This window comes from Lithobates pipiens, unplaced genomic scaffold (assembly GCF_037356315.1).
Source record: "Lithobates pipiens isolate NorthernLeopardFrog02 unplaced genomic scaffold, aLitPip1_a1.2 Scaffold_22, whole genome shotgun sequence".
NCBI classification, from domain to species: Eukaryota; Metazoa; Chordata; class Amphibia; order Anura; family Ranidae; genus Lithobates; species Lithobates pipiens.
In genome coordinates, this window is record NW_027507784.1 from 82,591,238 (window position 1) to 82,613,183 (window position 21,946).

Genomic DNA, 21,946 nt, shown 5'->3' on the forward strand with positions numbered 1-21,946 from the left:
CCGCAAGTTTGAGACCCCTGCTCTAGAGCCAGTGGGCAGAAGCTAGCAGGGACTGCTATGAATATTTATGAGCCCTCAGCCAATCCCCAGTAGTGGGCTGGCAGGGGGCAGAGCTTAACTCATAAATAGCCATGGGCCATGCCAGCAGGGGCAGTCGGTTGAAGATGGAGATACAGAGCTGGGGAGACTGTTGGTGGCCCTCAGGGGTGTCCCCTAGTCTGGGGGTGTGTCCTGCTTAGGCCGGAGCTCAGGTGCTGGAAGGATCCTGCCATAACACACGGGAAGAAGCCTTTCCTGAAGGCACAGGAGCAAGAGAGGACTGCATGGGAAGATCTGCCACATGTACCCAGTCTCCCTGAAGACAGTGGTGTGCTTAATCTTTATCCTTCCCTAGGAGATCTCCTAGTGAGAGTCAGCCGGGTGGGCTGCTGAAGAGTCAGTCTAGAGGACTTGTGTGGAGAAGTTAGCTTGGAGGGCTAGTAAAAGAGGCAGCTGCAGCCAGGTGGGTTGGCAGGGCCTGAAGAGGTAGTGCTAGGATCAGTAGCCACAGAGAAGAAGTGCAAGCTGTTTCACTGTAATTTTGCTTCACAACAAGGGGTTGCAAGTCCCTGCCTGTAAAGGGCCAAAGATAAATCTGACTGAGAGCCTGTCAGTTGGGGTATATCTACCACGAGGCAAACAAGGTGCTGGGGCAGCAGTCTTCATTGGGTGGCATGGCCCCCACATCAACTCGCCACCCCTGCAACATGCCTAACATTGTTCAACGTTGATTTGATGCAGCCGTAGGGAGGGAGGAGGAGGAAGCATGAGGAGAGGCTTGTTTGCAGTGGGCTTCCCGATCCATCCCTTGGAGGGAGTGCCGGAGAGCCGGGGGGGGGGGTGAAACATAGCCCATGTGCACCCCCTAACTAGTGTCTCTCTCACCCCCTCTCTGTCACCCTCCCTCCCCCCCTGCCCTTCTTCCATTTCTCTCCTTTTCCATGTCCCCCATCTCTCTTTCCCTTTTCTTGCTATACCTATCTCTTTTCCTAGCAGTGGGGCAGTGGGGGGGGGGGCACTGTGGCAGACTAGTGAGGGATTTGGGGGGTGCACTATGGTAGGCTAGTGGGTGAGGGGGTGATCTGTGGCTTGCTAGTGTGGGGGTTGGGATGGCAGATTAGCAGGGGGAGGGCTACTACCCCACAGTCCACCCCAGAGCCCATGCACAGCCACCAGAGCCCCCGCACAGCCACCAGAGTCCCCACACATCCAAGAGAGGCCCCGCACATCCACCAGAGGCCCCGCACAGCCACTATAGCTACCCCAAATAGCAAAGAGTGGGACAAATTTAGACCCTAGGTTTCCTACAGAGATTTCTAGAGTTTCCTTGAACAAACTTTATGATTTAAAATTATAAAAATGTATGCCTTTCAGATAAGTTACATTGTCACCAATGATCTTTTTTAGCTGTATATAATGCAGTGGCAGCTTATGCGCCCGGCCCCAAATCTACATGCAGTGCACCGGACGCATGAATTCCAATGGGGTTTTTTTGTTTTCTAGAAGCACATGATTAGAGCTTAAGGCTCTAATTGGCATCAAAACAGGGTGGGCTCCACCCAGTTGTGTGACAATAGCAAATTAATATTCACTATTGTCTTCCTGATTCTCCTCCCGGCCAATCACGAAGAGGGTCCTGAGACCCGTCACCCGACTGGCCGAGAGGAGAAGCGATCCTATTTGCCGCCAAGGAGGAGGAGGGAGGAGACATACGGGGAAGCCCGGTGATGGCAAGGAGGAGGAGACGCAGAGGAAGCCGCCACCCGGAGGAAGCACCCAGCCGTGATTTAGATGGGGTAAGTGCAGGGCTGGTGACCGACCGGCGGGGGGATGCGGGTGACCCGACTGACTGCCACTAATATAATGGGGAGTTTTTTCCCACTGACCACCATGCTAAAATACTGTGAGTTGTGCATATTGTAATTATTATTAGGGGTTCCCTAAGAACTGAAAGTTATTTGTTAAAAAAACATTGAGAAAGGCTACTCTAAAGAAAAAACAGAAAAGCCCTTTAGTTTTGAGACATTCGGTTGAATGTTTAAAAATATAGAGTTTGAGAATTCGCTCCAAATATATCCAAGGACAAAATAAGAATTTATAAATTAACCATGAGCAGTGAAAAACAATGGCTCATCTGGAATGGAAGAACGCAGTGGATATCTTTGGAATAGTTTCATTGTGGTACAAAAAAAAACAATCATAATTTTGTAAATGACTGTGGGGACTGCTACGATTGGCTGGGATCCAAACAAAAATGTAAATTACACAAGGGATGGTTTATTACTGCATTCAAAATCAACACTAGGAAACACTAGGACTTTTTAGGATGGCACTCATATATTCAACACATAGATGCATATGTAGCATCCTCCTAAAACAGGTTGCTAGAGAGGCTCAGGTATATCTAGTTCTTTAGCTCCTCTGCAATCATTGGATTGGTGTGTGTGATTCGTTTTGGCTGTTCTGGGTCTGGGTAGGCTCAATCACTTCTCCCTGCCTTTTAGTGGATTTAGCCCCACTCTAAAGCCTTGTACACAGGATCGTACTTTTCGACAACAAAACCGTGAATTTTGTTCAAAGTGTGTTGGTACAAACTTGTCTTGCATACACACGGTCACATAAATGTTGGCCAACAATTATGAACGTAGTGATGTACTAGACGTACTACATGGTTTTTCAGCTCTTTAGCGCGACCCTTTGGGCTCCTTCTGCTAATTTTGTGTTAGTAGAAGTTTGGTGAGTGTTGATTCGTGCTTTTCTTTTCGCGTTTTTCATTTATCACTTTTTATTTCGTGCTTTTTAGTTAGTCTCTGAACGATCGTGCGTCAACCAAACTTACGGAATCGGAGGAGATAACGTGTTATTTATTATTGGCCTTGGAGTTATTGCTTTGACATTATTTTTTGGGTTGAATAATGATTTGATTTGGTAAATTTTATATATTTTTGGAATCACTTTTTTGGTTATTTTCTATTGGCAGATAGCATGTCTAATTTATTTTTTACATTTTTTAAATGCACAATAAAAAAAATTGGGGAGAATAATACTTGGCTATATGTTTTACCTCAAATGATAGTTTGGGAGTAGGCAGTTACATTTTAAAAAATACAATGTAAAATTGACAAGGGACACCAACATAGTTGTATCTTTGTTCTTAAAAACTACGGGATAATGGTGTTGTGGTAAACACCGACAACACACAATTGTTGGTGGAAAATTTGAGAACATGCTAGTCAGCACTTGTTGCCGGAAAGTCCGACAACAATTGTCTGATGGAGCGTACACACCGTCAGACTTTCCGCCAACAAGCTCACACCCAACATTTCCCGTCGGAAAATCTGATCGTGTATACGCGGCATAAGGTGTGCAGACAAATGGAAAAAATATATTAAAAAGTTATTTAGCTATTCATCAACTCTTCCTCTTGTACCAGAAAAACATATAATTTCACACAAATGTAACCAACAAAGTCAACCATTCTGAAATAAGATTGAATTCCAGGGGGGTGAGAGTTTAGAAATAAGAATGGAGGCTAAGCCGGCGTTATGTGCTGTCACATTTGGCTAAAACATGCAAGTATTCATATGTAATATATGTTCATTAATTGGATATTAGCAGTTATTTAAAGAACCACTAAACCATGAAAGTGCATTTTAGTTCTCCATTTATATATTTTTTATTAGCTCTTGTTGACCCATTCATACTTGTGGGCTTTTATATACTTTACAGCACTTATTAAGTGCCTATAAAACTGGCGCTAATGGCTGTACTTTTTAATGTTACTCTCATATACCTTGCCTATAAGTGCACTTAGATGTGGTTCATTTAAAAAACAGCCACGCCTGCTACTGCGTTGGTGTTCTTAAAGTGGAAGTGAACTTCCATCACTGACTTTTACCTATATGTAAGCCTATAATAAGGCTTACCTATAAGTAGTGTGCATATCTCCTAAACGGCATTTAGGAGATATTTACTGTACCTGCAGCCAGTGACATAACTGGTGCATCCTCTTTGAAGGAATGGCCACCTAGTAGCAGTTAAATAAGGTTACGGGTTCCTAATGAGTCTTTAAGGGTTCATTCACACCACAATGTTGCTGCACATTAAAATGCATTCTGCCAAGAAGCACATTCAAAAATATCCTCAATGCATGAAAATGTACTGCATGCTGCAATTTTTTGCATCTCAAGGCACTGCAGTGGTGGGAATGAGCCCTAATGCTAGATGCAGACCTTTTGCATTTGCAGTAACACAGTTATAGGCAGGGTTAATTTGAGGATTTTCAGGAATTGTTAGTGCTAGAATTACAGGTAGGGTTAGTGTTGGGGTAACAGGAAGGGTTAGTGCTCTGCCGCGTACACACGAGCTGACTTCTTGTCGGACTGAACTCCGAAGGACTTTTCGACGGAGTTCCGCCAAAACGGACTTGCCTACACACGATCACACCAAAGTCCGACCATCTAGAACATGATGACATACGATGGGACTAGAAAAAGGAAGTTCAATAGCCAGTAGCCAATAGCTGCCCTTGCATAGTTTTTTGGTCCGTCGGAATAGCATACAGACGAACGGTTTTCTCGATAGGAACTGGTTCCGGTGGAAAGATTTGAAACATGTTCTATTTCTAGGTCATCAGAATTTTGGAAAAAAAAGTCAGATGGAGCCCACACGAGCAGAATGTCCGATGGATAGGTTTAGTGTTGGGATTTCAGGTAGGGGTAGTGCTGAGGTTACAGGAAGGGTTACTGTTAAGATTACAGACAGGGTTAGTGTCAGTATTACAAGTAGCGAGTGTACATATTCACAAAAGCACACCATGGATCAACAACTTCCATCTAAAGGTTTTTTTAATGAAAGAGATCAGATCACAGGGCAATGTTTCGGAGCAGCGCAGGGCCCCTTCGTCATGCATGTGATAAAATACAAAAGTGTCAAAACAGAATATAAATACATTAGCCACCAAACGGAACATGTAAAAAATTTTAAAAAATAGTAACACCCCCACCCTGTGACGTCAATATGACATCAGATTCCCGCCAGAAAGCATTGAAAACGAACAGGCATCAAAGTAACCTAAAGAAGGCAGGGGCAATAAAACTCCAATATTGTGGAATACAGCCCACGTGTCTGGTATCAGTGTATGAGCACTAGATCAGGCACATCAACCAGATGTGCCCGAAACCAGCAGCCACTAGAACCCAGTGGCCATGTTTCTATCCAGGAGCCCCAGCTACCAATTACGGCGTGCCACACATACCGTGCATGTGCACAGCGCTTATGGCAACAGGGTGACGGGAGGATGCTTATCTGCGGGACCTTGAAGTGCATGGACAGACACTCTCAGTCAGAATACTATAGGACAAACAAAATCCTGAGGGGTTTTTGTATCAGGAACCAACCAACCATTGGACGCCACAAACGTGAGTTCTGTGAGAAGTGGTGTGAGGTCTCTACACAAAATTTGCTTATATATGTTAATCGTCATAGAAGAAGTCAAAGTTCAACTGTGTCAAGTTAACAGAGAATTATCGACTCTTGTAGTATCAATCCAGGATAAAGACCCACAGTCTGGTATATTGCAGAAGATTAACAGTGAGATATCAGCATACTCAGAGAGACAGAAGCAGGTCAAATAAGACAAATTGAGACTGATTAATCTGGTTTACCAGGACGGCCGAGTTTACCCTTGGGTCACAGTTGCCACACGCCCGAGAAGGAGGCTCCGCGCATGTGGAGGCTTAACACGAAAGTACGTCAACCCCCCAACATCGGAGAGTGACCGCTCCACCGAAAAACCATCAACTGACAGTGAAGCCGGGACATCAGCAGGTATTACTACCTTTGAAGGTGTTACCAACAAGACTGTTTTTCCGGTGGACAGTGTAAATGCAGATCCAGGAGGGGTATAAAGAGACCAGGCCGCTCCACCACCACACAGAAGCAGACGACGGGGAAGCAGACGTGCCCGATAATCAATCTCTCATCACGACCCATCACTAATGGTGAGTCGAGACTTTTGTCTAAAGGCCTGTCAGGGGAGGGCTGGCAGCCTTAGGCCTGGGGGGCAAGTCCAGTCAAGTGGCCCATTGAACCCCTGAATCAGCTCACCATCCATCTACACCACATTCCCTGTACTGAGAGGGAGGGAGACTGTTCCACATTGCCCCAGAGAGAGAGACTGCTTCACACTGCCGGTTACTCTTTCTCTGTGCGGGCAGTGTGAAGTGGTCACTCTCTCTGTGCGCGCAGTGTGAAGCGGTCACTCTCTCTGTGCGGGCAGTGTGAAGCGGTCACTCTCTCTGTGCGGGCAGTGTGAAGCGGTCACTCTCTCTGTGCGGGCAGTGTGAAGCGGTCACTCTCTCTGTGCGGGCAGTGTGAAGCGGTCACTCTCTCTGTGCGGGCAGTGTGAAGCGGTCACTCTCTCTGTGCGGGCAGTGTGAAGCGGTCACTCTCTCTGTGCGGGCAGTGTGAAGCGGTCACTCTCTCTGTGCGGGCAGTGTGAAGCGGTCACTCTCTCTGTGCGGGCAGTGTGAAGCGGTCACTCTCTGTGTGGGCAGTGTGAAGCGGTCACTCTCTGTGTGGGCAGTGTGAAGCGGTCACTCTCTGTGCGGGCAGTGTGAAGTGGTCACTCTCTCTGTGCAGGCAGTGTGAAGTGGTCACTCTCTGTGTGGGCAGTGTGAAGTGGTCACTCTCTCTGTGCAGGCAGTGTGGGGCAATCATTTTGGAGCAGTCTTTCAGAGAGACTGCATGATTGCCCCCAGAGAGACTGAGAAAAAGAGCTTGCCCCTTCCCCACACTCAGTACAAAGACCCATAAGACTGCAGGAAGATGAAGACTAAAGACTGTGATGTCACTACCGCTACACTAAGTGCTACCTGTGGAGTCTGGAGCTTCTCTGGTGAGTGAGCACCACACCACTGGGCAAGCCAAGCCAGCAGAGAATCCGAGAGTCACAGCGAGTTCAGCAGGCTAAACACGCAAGTCCTGCTTTCTCCTTGGCATGACCACCAGATTCACCAGGGTGCAGGCTCTTCCTGTGTCAATTGCGGGTAGTGAGAAAAGCAAATGCAGGTGCACACCAGAGCACCAGCCAGATTAAGGGCATCGTGGGCCTGATGCTGCAGTGGAGCAGGTTTAGGAGTGGCAGGAATATGAGGCAAGTAATGTCATATCCCAGCTCTCCTCTTACTGGCCACCCTCCCATGTTTCCAGGAGCCTGTGCTAGCTTGTGCCCAGACTTGGTCACAGTCACACAGGTGTAATGCTAGAGAAGCCTGGCACTTGATTTACTAAGCATCCGTAAGAGCTGTGTGTGGGTGTGTGCTTTGAGTTGAAAGTTTTCAAGCCATCAGAATACAGTGATCGCTGCCGGCAGCTTAGTAGCCAGCAGTGATCGCAAAAAAAGAATTCTGTGCAACCAGTCTGCACATAGATTGATTGAAATTTCTGCTGAACAGGCAGAATTTCAATCAGTCTATGGTGGCCTAAGTCCACCAGTCTCTGTTTAATAATATCCTCAAATCTTCTGGAAGGGGGGCTCAACTTAGGTTTAGAAATTCACTTTGAACTCCACCCTATTTCCAGAACTCTTTTTAGGGTCCTTTCACACTGAAGGCTCTTTACAGGCGTTTTAGTGCTAAAAATAGCGCCTGTAAACTGCCTCTCATGCCACCCCAGTGTGAAAGCCCCCAAGTTCTCTCACAGTGGAGCGGTGCGCGTGCAGGACATTCTGAAAAGTCCTGCAAGCAGCATTATTGGGGCGGTTTGGGAGGGTTGCCCTACCCACTGAAATGAGCAACACACTAGAGGTGCTAGAGGTGCCCCGCTAACGCCGCTAAAATTAGCAGCGCTTTACCACTACTGCCCACACCACCCCAGTGTGAAAGTACCCTTGGATATTAGATGTGCAAACAATAAGTTGGGAGCACATCTAACGCCTACAGAGAGTAATGGAAATGAGGTGGAGTTCAAAGTGAACCATGCCATTACCTGCAGGGATTGGCATTTAGAGGGTTAAAACAGGCAGGGATGAAATGTAATATCAACTCCTCACTGCCTGTCAAATGCCTCTGAAAAGTGACCTGAGCATGGATCACTTTTTAGAGGAGTGGCTGCTGCAAGTGAATACAAGCCTTTAGTGTGCTGCAGTTTTCGCTGTAGTGTGGGTGTACTGTCGGCTTTCACAGTCCCCCAGACTTCCCTTGGACTTCTTTTAGGGTGCACATTTTTGCTGCATTTTCTGGAATTGCACCAAAGATGCAGCATGCAGGACGTTTTGTGCACTTTCAGAACATGCAGTAAAAATGTGCAACCTCTATAGGACCAGGGGCAGCATGCAGGATGACTGCCAGGACACCAGCACTGCAGCCAAACCGCACCATGCCAGTGTGAGCCCTCATCATACCACCTAGAAGGTACTGCTCAGGCTGCTAGAAAAAAACAAACCTCTTTGGCTGCAGGAGATCACTTACTTGGATGGTCTCAGCCTCTCAGGAGCCTCACTGGATTCCAGCGGACTGCTCAGATTGAACTTTCCCGCCCCACACATCCTCTTCACAGACAGCACAGGGGCTGCCCCGGAGTGTGGGTGGGGAAAGAAGCAGGTCCAGCCTCTGCCAGCCAATGGTGTGGAGGAGGGAGGGGCTGTGCTGTGTAACACAGACTGTCAGCCCTGACATGAAGACATCGCTGGATCACAGTACTGGACTCGGCCAGCTGAAGATCTGCGCATGTGTGCTCTTGGGCTGATGGCACAGCAGCCTTTGCCACAGCATATCAGAGCAGCCCAGGGGGCAATTGCATCCCTGCCCCCCAGCCAGCTACACCTGGTTTCCTATGGAACATGTTCTGTAGTGCAAATCTGCAAAATGCAAAAAGCACTGAAATTGCATAGGTGTGAATCCAGCCTTAGAACATGTTACATATTTAGGGTGCACATGGGTACATTAATTATGTTCTTGCAAATGTGGAGGTAAAGAATAACTAAAGGCAAACTTTTTTTTTTTGGATAGAGAAGAGAGATAGTATAGTTGTCTCTGCGGCTCATTCACCTTAAGATCACCTTTATTGTGGCGGGAGAGGTGCCCAACCTGCTCCCCGTAAGCTCCGCCGCTTACCGGAGATGTTGGTAGAGGCGGAGACGATCAGGTCCTTTCCCCTCTGGGGCATGGAGACGGGTGAGGGAAAGATGGCCCCCATTCGGCTCCATACCATTGGATAATGGAAGTGATGTCAAATGTCACTTTCGCCCAATGATGTTAAAGGGGAATTTTTTTTTCAGGAAAAAAAAAATACTTTTTTCATTTTTTTTATTTTTTTATTGCTTTCACGTGTATATGTGAGATCTGAGGTCTTTTTGATCCCAGAGCTCACATGAAAGAGGTCCTGTCATGCTTTTTTCTATTGCAAGGGGTTTACATTCCTTGTAATAGGAATAAAAGTGACCCAAAAAATATTTTTTAACAATAAAAAATAAAAATAAAATAAATAAGATAAAAAAAATGTTTAAAGTGCCCTGTCCTGCTGAGCTTGCGCGCAGAAGCGAACGCATACGTGAGTCGTGCCCGCGTATGAAAACGGTGTTCAAACATACGTGATATGTGAGGTAAGCCGTGATTGTTAGAGCTAGAGCAATAATTCTAGCGATCCGATCTTTCAGACAGATTGAAAATAGGGTCACCATCCATCTGGATTTCACGGACAGGATCGGATCGGATATTGGCGGATGTCAGCGGACATCCGCCGCTCCATAGAGGGGTGTGGAGCGTCCAATTAGGTCCACCTGAAAAACTGACAGGCAGACCTGATCAGAGCGCTTGTGTGAAAGGGGCCTGAGGCCTGATTCACACTTATGCGTTTTCAGTGCATTTTGCAGATTTGCACTACAGAGTGCGTTCCATAGGAAATCATGGTAAGGCTGGATTCATACCTATGCAGTTTTAGTGCTTTTTGCATTTTGCAGATTTGTACTACAGTCCATTTAACATGGTTTCCTATGGAACACGTTCTGTTGTGCAAATCTGCAAAATGCAAAAAGCACTAAAAATGCATAGGTGTGAATCCAGCCTAAATGGACTTTGGTGCAAATCTGCAAAATGCGCTAAAAATGCATAGGTGTGAATCAGGCCTTAGATTTACCATATAATATGAAGTCAGAGCTAAACACTTTCAATGTGTATGCAATCAGGCAGACTCTTGCACTACATAGTTGAAGGTAAATCTAAAGGAAATTAAATAAGAAATTTGTATAATGTATGGTCAGCCTCCCTCCTTCCAAAATGAAAAAAAAAAAAATATTTTAGTTCTACTTTGGCTGCCCAGGATTCCAGGGGTTGGAAACACACAAAATAAAATCTCACATATACTTTGCTAAATAAGAAGCAGTCCGAATTGCAAATGTGTGGCTAATTTTCTTACCAAAAGTCCCCCTGAGATTGTATCAGGTGATTATAATGAAGGTGAACCCAGCCAATCAGAGATCAGTGTGTTGGGTGAGCTACATATATAAGAAGGAGCTCAGATTGTTGGGCTCACATGTACTGAGCACCACAGATCTTTTCCAGCTCTGCACACAGGCTGTGCATTGTAAGTATATGGAATTGGCCTTTTCTAGTGTAATTTCTAATACTGAAGAATGTAAATTATAGGTGTTGGGTATGCATGATTTCTTTAATTTATATGGATGTGTTCCTGTGCACTCTTGCATACTAGGGGTTGGGAGATATTTTTATTTTCTCCTCCATCTGCTTGTCTTCTAACATTCAAGTGTGTCCTGGCTTCTGTCTGACTCCTTCCAGAATTCTCAAGGTCAGACATGGAGATGGGGAACTGCCATTACTGTATTGTTGTAGGTAACTAGTGGTGTCTGAAACTGTTAATTTCCAGAGATCTTGGGACATCCTAACCTACACATTGCTACTTTCACTAGGCTGCCCATTATTGGGGGGGGGGAGGGGGGGGGCATTTTCCTTTTGGCAACATTGTACTCGATCTCTTGGCGGCTGCCGCTGCCATTCTAGGTGAGGGAATCAGGTAGTGAAGCGTTGCGGCTTCACTTCCCGGTTCCCTACTGCGCATGCGTGAGTCGCACAGCGCAATAGGAATGGTCCGCTCTGTCTCTGGGACCCATGTATGTCCCAGCAGACAGCACGCGGGGACAGGAAAAGGCATAGACTCCCGTGGGAGTCTATGCCTGTAAGTGGGTGCAAATACCTGTCTTAGACAGGTATCTGTGCCCCCCCCCCCCGAAAGGTACCAACTGTGACACCAGAGGGGGAAGGGTTCCGATGAGCGGAAGTTCCACTTTAGGGTGGAACCCCGCTTTAAGTAAGCACAAAGGATACCTGGCCTGGGGTAAATGTGTAGGTGTTCAGTGCTGAGTTTCTCCTAATGCCACCAACTGTCTGCAGATCAGGAAAGTCAATAAGTCAGATCTTCTGATTTGTATGCTTGTTCTAGATGAGGCCCTCAGAGTACAGAAGGGATTTAATCAGTATGACAGCCAAGCAACATGCATTTATAGCAAAAAGTTATTGCTATAACAAATATCCCCCAAAAATAAACTTTTTCCTCAGTTAAGGCCAAAATGTGTTCTTTTTGGTAAAAAAAAAAAATCATAAGTGTCATTCCTGTGACCAATTTGGCATAATTATATAATGTACAATGTGTGTTCCTGTAACAGAGTGGATTATAGGATCTTGCAGACATTTTAACTCAGTTCACACTGGGGATTCCTGACAGGGAGGGAGAGGGGGACAAGACGGCATATTACATGGTAAGACCTACCCAAAAAATAAGCACTACTGTTTATTTCCAAAATTTACAAGACCCGGTCTTTTTGAGGTAACGCTGTATCGGTGTCTGGTTAAAGCATGTAGAATTTCACTCTCCTCAGAATGTTGAGGCTGCAGTACCCCTGACCCTCTGTCTGGACAGTGCTGATCACATGACCCTCCCAAGAGAAACTCTAGCAATGCACACAACTGAGCATGTGCAGAGTGCCCCCAAGGCTCTGTACTATCAGACTGGGCACTGTGGAAGATGAGGAAGACTGGGGTCAAACAGGTTTTTATTTTTCCTCCACAATGCAGAGAATTAACCCCCCCCCCCCCCTCCTCCCCCTTAGGTTCCAAAATGAGTATAACAGACTTTACTATATATGACTGATATTTTACTGTTGTGGGTTTGGTAACACTTTAACTTTTAAAGAGCACACATTGGCACAAATTTTGTAAACAAAGGACACTCCTGCCACTGCCCAACTTGCGTGTTCCATAAATGCACAAACTGGGTTTAACGCACCTTTCATGGAAATGTGGAAGTGCTGTGAGCTGAACATGGACTCTCCTGAAGAACATGCTATAACAAGAAAATGTGAGGGGGCAGGTGGAGTTCAGGTTGGCATTCCATTCCTTTGCCCCTTTTACAGCTCAGCTGACACTCTAGAACTACAAATTAAGTTGTTGGAAGATTTCTGCTGTCCGGTGCTGTGATGGCCGTATGTTCCTTGTTCATACCTGACTGAGGAAATGGATAATATCCCTACTTGTGGCTGCAGCCTAACATGCTGTAATGGCCTGGGGGGCATATACTTTTTATTGCTTGATAGAACCAAAAAAAAAAAAAAAAAAAAAAAAATTCCATGTGATGTATGGATACAACATGCAGGTGACTCCATGGATGTGTATAAAACCTCCACCAAAAATAAAGATGGCCTCTCACCTCACTGAGGGGACCTTTAATTATAGAGGGTCAAATACACCTTCCCTTGTGGGCGCAAATGTGTGGTACACAATAGATCCGGATACAGCAAAGGACAGCAGCTGACATACGAAGGTCTGTTGTGTTCACAAGATGGCTTGTGTCGCATTGGATGGTGGGGGGGGGGGGGTTAACTTCAGACACATGTAATGTCAATTGTCTTTTGTAGGTGTTTTTGTTCAATAGCCAAGCTGTCTTAAAACAAAGTGAGTTTATTTAATCACACTTGGCATCAACTTGAAAATGAGTTAAAACGTCATCTTGTTTGTAGAAAAGCAAAAGATGTGAACAGACTATGTAGTAAAATAAAATTGGGTTCTTGCTTTCTCTATGGTCAGGTTTCTTGTTAGAACAGCTGTTAGGAGTTGGGCTGTATATAGGTCTAAAGTAAGCAAGGTGTCTTGTGTTATGTCTCCCTTAGCCTTGTGTCACACTGTTCTTTATACTATTTCAAACCTACCAGTCAGCAACTATAACCATATATAGCTTGACCTAAAGACTAAATGATTGTATTAATTATATTCACTTTGCTAATAGCTTGTGTGTGTGTATAAACACAACAATATTCTATAAACAAAAACATAAGGTGGTGACCTTCTACTAGATGACCACTTGTAATGGATACATTCTAGTAACTGAAATTCAGTTCTGTACCAAAACTTACAAATGCATAATAAAGTATGTAGTGCATATCTTAATCTTATTTTTCTCTTCCTTTCAGCATCTCAGCTATGATTGTCCCAAAGAGCAAAAGTAAAGCAGATTTTTGTGGCGTGGACCAGTATTACTATATTGTCAGGCCAGACCTTAATTGTTACATGAGATCATCAAACTTTAATCGTGGAGAAGGGCTGGATGTCTTCAGCTTGCACCCATCCTGCAGGAATGGCGATCATTACGTGGCCTATGAGGATGACCACTTCTACATTATCAAGTCAGATAACTACCGTCGAGTTACAAACCTGAACACAGATGACAGTGCCGTTGTTTATTCCCTACACCCTAACTGTCAAGGGGGCAGTCATTATTGTTCAGCTTTTGGATACTTCTATATCATTTTTCAGAACCGAGGGGTCTATCGCCGAACAAGGAACATGAACAAATATGAAGCGGGTGAAGAATTCACGCTACACCCGGAATGCAGAAATGGCCTTTATTATTTTGGTGTGAGAAATTACTACTATTTTGTGAATCCTGAGGACCAATGGGGAGGGATTAAGTACACAAGATGTACCAACTTCAACAAAAACGAGGGCGTTGATACCTACTCATTCCATCCCAGCATCTACGGCTTTCTGCCTGGAGGCCTGGCTATTGCCAAGGGCCCATCCTATGGTGAGTGGGTATGCATCAAGACCATTGACAATGACTCCCAGACCCCCCTTGAATGGAAGAATCAGGTTTCCAAGAAGGTTGGATATGAGAAGGAGAAGATGTCCAGTATGGAGCACAACTGGAAAGTAACAGCAACTGTCTCAGCTGAGACAGGAGGATTGGGTGCTTTAATCGCTAAGGCCCAGTTTTCCCTTAGCACTGAATACGGCGGCTCTAGTACAAACACAGAGAGAGAGAATTGGAATGAGGTCACTGAAGTTTCAGAGACAATGACACTCACTGTGAAGCCACAACAAAAAGTCTACATCTTTGTCTACAAGATGGGATTGGGAAAAGAGCCTGTGCTACATTGCCGTGACATGAGAATTCTTGACAAGCCTTCTCCACCTACTGATAACCCCCTTCCACATGCATGAAATTAGTTCTGGATTTCCAATGTTGTGGCTTCAGTCACTCCTATTGGCACTGTAACATTTAAAGTGGACCTGTATTAGTTTTTATACTGGGCAATTTCATAGATACTTTGGGCAGGTTGTACTTGCTTTCCCTGTGGTCAATGCTCTGTCAACATTTGAGATTCCTGTGTACAATCCTGACTTTCTAACAAGTGAAGACTTGCTCAGGGCTTTAGAACTCAGCTGCAAGTACTAGTACCAGGATACCAGGTGGCAAGTGCAATCTACTTCTAAGTAATTTCTGTGAAGAAATCCAGTTACTTTGCCCTGTATGACTAATGCCAAGGTTCACTTCAAAGGACAAGTTTAAATGGAAAACATTGGCAGTCTGAGAATGTGGTGACCATTGCATTTGTACCATAATTCTGTCTAATAAATATGCTTTGAAATTGCATTTCCTGTGTCCTACTTAAGTTAAAATTTAAAGAATTCCACAAAACACCGCTGCATTTAAACTACAACATTTAATGGTTCATGGTGTGTGGCAGGGGTCAAGTCCGGGGGAAAAAAGTGTGGGAACTCCCACCCAAGATCAACTCCCCCACCAAAAAAATAAAGGTACGCTCATATGCATATATATTTCACAGAAAATACAGTACATTTATTGTAAAGTGCCAGTTTACAAAAACAAAATAAGTTAACTTGTCAAACGGAATAATCAACACAATGGGTGATCTTTCCCTCGCAGGGAATTTCTAACACAAATACACCCTGTTCCAAATTCAAATACAGCAAATTAGAAAATATCCCACAAACTGGAATAACATTGCCCTTATCGTGCAAGATTATTGGCAACTGATCAAAAAACTCACAGATTGGATCAGAGTCACAGATCGGATCAGCAAATAATTGAATTTGCAAAAACCTGTGAAAATGTCCCTACTGTAATATCCACGTCATCTCCCCCAATAATATTTTGGCTGAGCATGGATGGGTATTAGCAGGGTAAGTATTGGCAGGGCATTGCTGGGTATTGCAGGGTATGTATTGCAGAGTCTGTCGCTGACTCTAGTGTGCCACGTGTACGGCCGACGTCATGTGACCAGTTGCTAGACGTGGAGCGGCCCTAGCCTAGCAACCAGTCACTCGGGCAGCCGAGGAGCAGCGGACTACGCACTGAATAGCCTCAGGCGGCTAATGGGAACGGCATTCCCATTGTGGAAATAGTACAGGAACGCCGTTCCCGCAGGACTCGAGCCCTGGTGTGTGGGGTGTTTCTTCTTCAAAAAAAAAAAAAAACACACCCTACCCTGGTTCAGCAAGATCTGTTAGCTGTCAGAATATTTTCTGTACATTTTTAACTTGATCCTAACAAAGATGTTGGCCTTTTGGTATGTGTACAGTCCTTCTATAGAGGGTTGGAGGATAAGGGATTTCAGACACCTGGTAATCGCGGGTTAGAGGTGTCAGATTCAGAGGACAAACAGCTCCACAGACTGGATCCAGCAGTCACCAGATAGGCCCCTCTCTCTTGACCTAGCAGCCGATAATATGCCAGAGTCTCTGCCCCAAGACATTCCTGGGCCTACACTCTCAACTGCGAAGCCTTGGGCCAGCAGGCCCTGAGGCGCAAGACTATGCGTCACAGATGCCAGGCGGGCCCTGGGGTTGGGATCATGTACCTCAGAAAGCAAAAATTAACCCAGAAAAAATGGCATTTGGCCTTAAACTCTCCCAGAATGCACAGCAGGGAAACCACACCCACTGAACTATTTCTGAGCAAGGGGATGTGGGTTATTTACAAAAGGACTTGGAAGTGCAATCTAAGGGGTAGATCTGAAATGAGTGGAAGCTCTGGATGATAAAATTGGCAATCGTGTGCGAGCTAAAATGCTGTTTTATTTTCCTTGCATGTCCTCCTTGGATCTACAGCGATGTTACTTCAAAGTGCGCTTACAGTGTAAAGTGGCATTTCCTTTAGTAAATAACCTCTGTGTTTAGTAATTAGTTACTTCTAGTGGTGATGGGAAGCACAACTGAGCTACTAATCTCCTCCTGGTCTTGCTAAATGGTGTTACTGCTAGACTGTTAAAGCTTGTTGCCAATGGTTTAAAGTGGAATTAAATGCCACCGGGTACGATATGTTGCAGCTTTTGCCTGGTTGTTTAACCACTTCAATACTGGACACTTTCTAAGGAGGAGGAGCTGCTAACAGAATATTGTTTCTGTGTACATTCCCGCCCCTGCCCCCTCCTTTGCTGTCATAAGGATGTGCAAGGGAGAGAAGCGCTGCCACTTCTAGAGATGGAAGCTAAGCTTCTGTGTTTAAAGCTCGGTTCACACTGGTGCGATATACACTCTGACTTTGGGAGCACACAATGTGTACAAACCAGTGGTTCCTCTGAGAGCAGTCTTAACTTGTCCAACGCAAGTCAATACTTTTGGGGGGGGGGGGGAATCCTCAGCCTATCTGACTCATGACAGCTGACGTGATTACTGCAGCAGAAAAAGGAATTTGTCACAGTGGGATTGGTCAAAGGACAAGTCGAAGGATCACAGTCAGAACAAAATCATATCCTGTTCATTCAAGTTGGATGGAAGTAGGACCGATTGTTGCAGGGCCAAGTAGGATGACAGTTGTGGCACATATTAAAATTGCACCCTAAAAACATCTGAGAAGGAACTTTAAAGGTGCCAACACAACTGTATTCAAATATTAATTTAGCACATATATATATATATATATATATATATATATATATGCAATTACACATACAATCTTGTACAATGATGCAGTACATTCTCTCAACATGTTTTGCAAGACTATGGCTTCTTCAGGAGATTAAATGTGTGTATATACTGCATGTAGAATCAATAAAGACTATATAAAGTAATCTTATCACACAACTGTCTGCACCATCACTTTCCCTTAGCGCGTATGTAAATATAAAATTTCATGCACAGATTGTCTACAATGGGTAGACTCCCTCTGACAGCCTATGCCAAAATGCTTTAGGGCATGACCATGAGGCTACAGGGTCAGTCACTGAGAGTGCCGCTCACCATTGGCGGAGCTTCTACGAGTGGTGAGAGCAATACTCACAAGCTGACGTGTTACCTGTATGACTGGTTTTTAACATTGTAAGTGCATTTGTCTAGGGTGGGATGGTAGTATGGCTAGGATTTTTTTTATAGAGTAGGTCAATTTCCAGGCTTGGCTACCAGCCAAGCCAGGATGTGTTTTGCTCTGGGTTGGGAGTAACTCAGGGCAGAGCTGGGTGACTCACAGGCAGAATCACCAAGACTTCTCGCTTCTTTCCAGAATGTACTAGTATCTTCCAGGAGGAGAGGTGGTGCTGCCTGAGGAGCCTTGACCAATCCCCAACTTGGATTGGCAGGGGGTAGGCCTCCTTAAATACCCAGGGTCAGCCCAGCTGGGGGAGAAGTTGTTCGGAGGGAAGCTGGAGATGGAGTGCTAAGTTGTTGTGCCTTTGAGGGAGCTATGCAGTTTTGGGGGAGGGGGGTGTGACGTTGGTCCTGGGTAAGGAAAGGACATTCTAAGAACACATGGAGGTGTCCTGGACAGGAGGAGAAAGCAAGAGCACTTCCAGGTAAGTCTCCAGGCAGGAACAACAGGTCATATCCAGGAGAGCTGGTGAGTGACACATAGACAGACAGGAAGGACTGGGGAGGCACGCCTGAGGGATTGCAGTCTGGGATGGGTGCAGAGCCAGTGGAGTGGACTGTGATGACACAGACAGTGGAGAGGCACCTGCAGCAAGGAGGGCTGGCAGGGCCTGAAGCTGTGGTACTGGGCTCAGTAGCCATGTGGATACCTAGCACCAGTACTAGCAAGTAATGTGGAGGAGTATATACAGAAAGTGTATATAAGTTGCATCCCGTATACATTGTATTTCAATCAAGTGGGCATCCCTTGCTCCATCCAAGTTTAATACCCCAAAGTTCAAGGCCTGGTTTTCTGCCTGAGGGTGAATGTGAACTGTGTGCCTGGCTGGGTAGGGTGTGAGATGGACCACAACACTCAGTGGTCCTTATGGGGGTACTACTCCATTTAATGTAGATGTAAACCCTTACATACTGTATACCCAGTGAAGTGTACAACCTTAGATGATACACAGGGATGAAACGAATCTCCCTACATACGTTTTTACATGTATATCTGCTGTCTTCAGCTTTAGATATTCTTTAGAAAGTTCAGATTGCTAGATTTTCTCTTCCTGTTCAGCACTGCGGTGAAGCCTGGGCATACAGCCAACACAGCTGATTGGAGGAAAGGCACACACCCCCTTTCCTCATAGGTAGAGAATTTCAAATCTGTTCATTCAATGGTTCAGCACTCTGTTACTCCTATTTATATCACACTCTGAAACTCAGGCTACTTTTATCTCAGTTGACTGAGAACTTGTCAGAAGTGATCATGCCGATAACAGAAGAACAGAGCAGGAGAAAGCTACAGGTCATAGTGCTTTGAATAGAGATCAGAACACACTGCAGATATATGTGCCCTGCTCAAATTTCATGAATCAGATTTACATCCACTTTAACAGAGTTGGGCTATGAGAAAAAAAAATTCATTGTGAGTTACTGCAGACGAGAGGAGATTCATAACATTCAGAGATTTCCTGTGGTAAAAGGTTGCTGTGTATAAAGGCGTAGTCTATACCATGATCTGTCATTAGAAGAGGGTTCTCCAACAGTTAATGCAGTTGGAAGAAAGGGGGGTCTTAAGGCATTTTTGATTTGTTGATATGGTGAGTGTAACATCCATAGGGAGTGGCATTCCACAAGGTGTGGTGATGGGATTTCTGAAGTGAATTTGAACAGCTTTCCCTGCCCTATCCAAGAGATGTGAATAATTCTAGGACTTTTTTTTAGGATTATACAGTATACGCAATATCCTTTACATAGGTCACACTGAGGGCTCCCTCACCTGTTTCAATATGTCACGATAATCCAAACTAACCCAAGTCCTAGATCAAGCAACCTCAGAGAATTTCAAGAAGACATCTGTAGCAAAGTCTTTTACCTTTTTTGGTCTGATGAGAACCTCCTAGGCCAAAGTTAGCTGATATTCTTCAATATGTGGTGGGTTGTGAGGCATAGTGGGTGCAAAGATGATGAAAGTCATTGGGTGCCAGACACTTCTTGGATGTAAAAGAGGTTTTATTTCTTTTGACAGTCCTTTTTATATATTTTGAGGGAAAGAGGGTTAGGGCCAGGGCGCCCTTAGTTGCAGACTCGGAGACTTCTAGGACAGCCGTACAGGGATAGGACCCATCAAAGCACCACTTCTGAAAGTGCAGGATTGCTGTCTCCTATGGTAACAGTCCTTTAACAGTTCCTAACTCAAATGTAATAGTTCTTTCAGCTCAGGGGAGGGCTGGCAGCCTTAGGCCTGGGGGGCAAGTCCAGTCAAGTGGCCCATTGAACCCCCGAATCAGCTCACCATCCATCTACACCACATTCCCTGTACAGAGAGGGAGGGAGACTGTTCCACATTGCCCCAGAGAGAGAGACTGCTTCACACTGCCGGTCACTCTTTCTCTGTGCGGGCAGTGTGAAGCGGTCACTCTCTCTGTGCGGGCAGTGTGAAGCGGTCACTCTCTCTGTGCGGGCAGTGTGAAGCGGTCACTTTCTCTGTGCGGGCAGTGTGAAGCGGTCACTCTCTCTGTGCGGGCAGTGTGAAGCGGTCACTCTCTCTGTGCGGGCAGTGTGAAGCGGTCACTCTCTCTGTGCGGGCAGTGTGAAGTGGTCACTCTCTGTGTGGGCAGTGTGAAGTGGTCACTCTCTCTGTGCAGGCAGTGTGGGGCAATCATTTTGGAGCAGTCTTTCAGAGAGACTGCATGATTGCCCCCAGAGAGACTGAGAAAAAGAGCTTGCCCCTTCCCCACACTCAGTACAAAGACCCATAAGACTGCAGGAAGATGAAGACTAAAGACTGTGATGTCGCTACCGCTACACTAAGTGCTACCTGTGGAGTCTGGAGCTTCTCTGGTGAGTGAGCACCACACCACTGGGCAAGCCAAGCCAGCAGAGAATCCGAGAGTCACAGCGAGTTCAGCAGGCTAAACACGCAAGTCCTGCTTTCTCCTTGGCATGACCACCAGATTCACCAGGGTGCAGGCTCTTCCTGTGTCAATTGCGGGTAGTGAGAAAAGCAAATGCAGGTGCACACCAGAGCACCAGCCAGATTAAGGGCATCGTGGGCCTGATGCTGCAGTGGAGCAGGTTTAGGAGTGGCAGGAATATGAGGCAAGTAATGTCATATCCCAAACACGGTACAAAGGGTAAACCGCGCTACTCAAACAAAAAAAAAGGTAACCTATAAGCAGCAACCCTAATCGTAATACTCCGATATCAAACTAAATAGGTGAACAGAGTGAGCTGCGCTAAAAACAAAAAATTGTATACCTAAAACCTAATCCAAAACTATATCGATAAACATGAGGAAAAACAATGTTATGTGACAAAAATATGATTAGTAAATAGTATATGTGAATACTATCATATCATCATATAAGTGAATAAAGTGTATACTAAATCTGAAATAAAGTTAACATAAATAATATAGAAAAACCCCCACAAAAATGTATGTATATTAAAACAAAAATTGTGTGTGCTAAATCTAAACCAATAATAAAATTAGCAAAAATAATATTCAAAAGCAATAAAGAGTTCATATATAATGGAGAAAAAATTGTCCAAAAAGTATTGTTGGTTCTTCAAAATTGATATTAAGGTGCAAAAATATCCACAAATGCGTGTATAAAAAAATAATCAAAACAATCCTCCACCAGTGAGAAGAGGGGCCGCTTACCAGAGTTGTAGATCCCAGTGTTAGTGAGATCAGTAAGGCAACAGCAAAGAAATTTCTGGATGAACCGTCACAAGCACCACACCGTTTGCATCTCCAATACGAAGGCTCCAATCGGGAAACGAAGGTATCGTAGATTACTGGCACCACGCTGCTTCTATCTCCAATACAAAGCCTCCAGTCAGGAAACGAGGGTATCGTGGATCATGTATAAAAAATCAAAGGCACTCGCATAGCGTAAAACCACTTAGTTTAATGGAATAGAATATAAAAAATTACACTCACATGTGTATAGAGAAAAACGATCACATAAAAAACGAGCCGGCCGGACTCGTGTGCCGCCCGCACTTCCTGGTTGGGCGTAGAACGCGGAGATGTCAGAACGCCTATCTCCCTACGCGCGTTTCGTCACGAACGGACGTGTTCACGGGATGCGGGACGGCGTTCTGACGCACCGCCTATAAACCAAATCATAAACAAACAGCCTCGGTCTGAGCTCCATGTTGTCCTCTCAATCCACCATATTAGGTGAGGGAAAGAGGACTGGAATGCACATACTGTCACCCAGTCCACCATTTTGCAT

The 21,946-nt window shown here is 45.2% G+C and overlaps 2 protein-coding genes across 2 annotated transcripts in view; one reads left to right on the top strand and one right to left on the bottom strand.

Annotated features, from left to right (window-relative positions):
• The window catches only part of TMEM163 (transmembrane protein 163), a 244,868-nt gene that overhangs the window by 106,626 nt on the left and 116,296 nt on the right, over window positions 1–21,946 (bottom strand). The gene's annotated exons all lie outside the window — the stretch shown is intronic.
• LOC143925406 (uncharacterized) lies at window positions 10,586–14,982 on the top strand. The gene is made up of 2 exons (XM_077449959.1): window positions 10,586–10,623; window positions 13,520–14,982. The coding sequence occupies exon 2, from the start codon at window positions 13,530–13,532 to the stop codon at window positions 14,547–14,549; it is 1,020 nt and encodes a 339-aa protein (XP_077306085.1). The 5' UTR covers window positions 10,586–10,623; window positions 13,520–13,529; the 3' UTR covers window positions 14,550–14,982.

Excerpts from the sequence above, each read along its gene's own strand:
- LOC143925406 (XM_077449959.1), top strand. The coding sequence starts at position 13,530 with ATGATTGTCCCAAAGAGCAAAAGTAAAGCAGATTTTTGTGGCGTGGAC.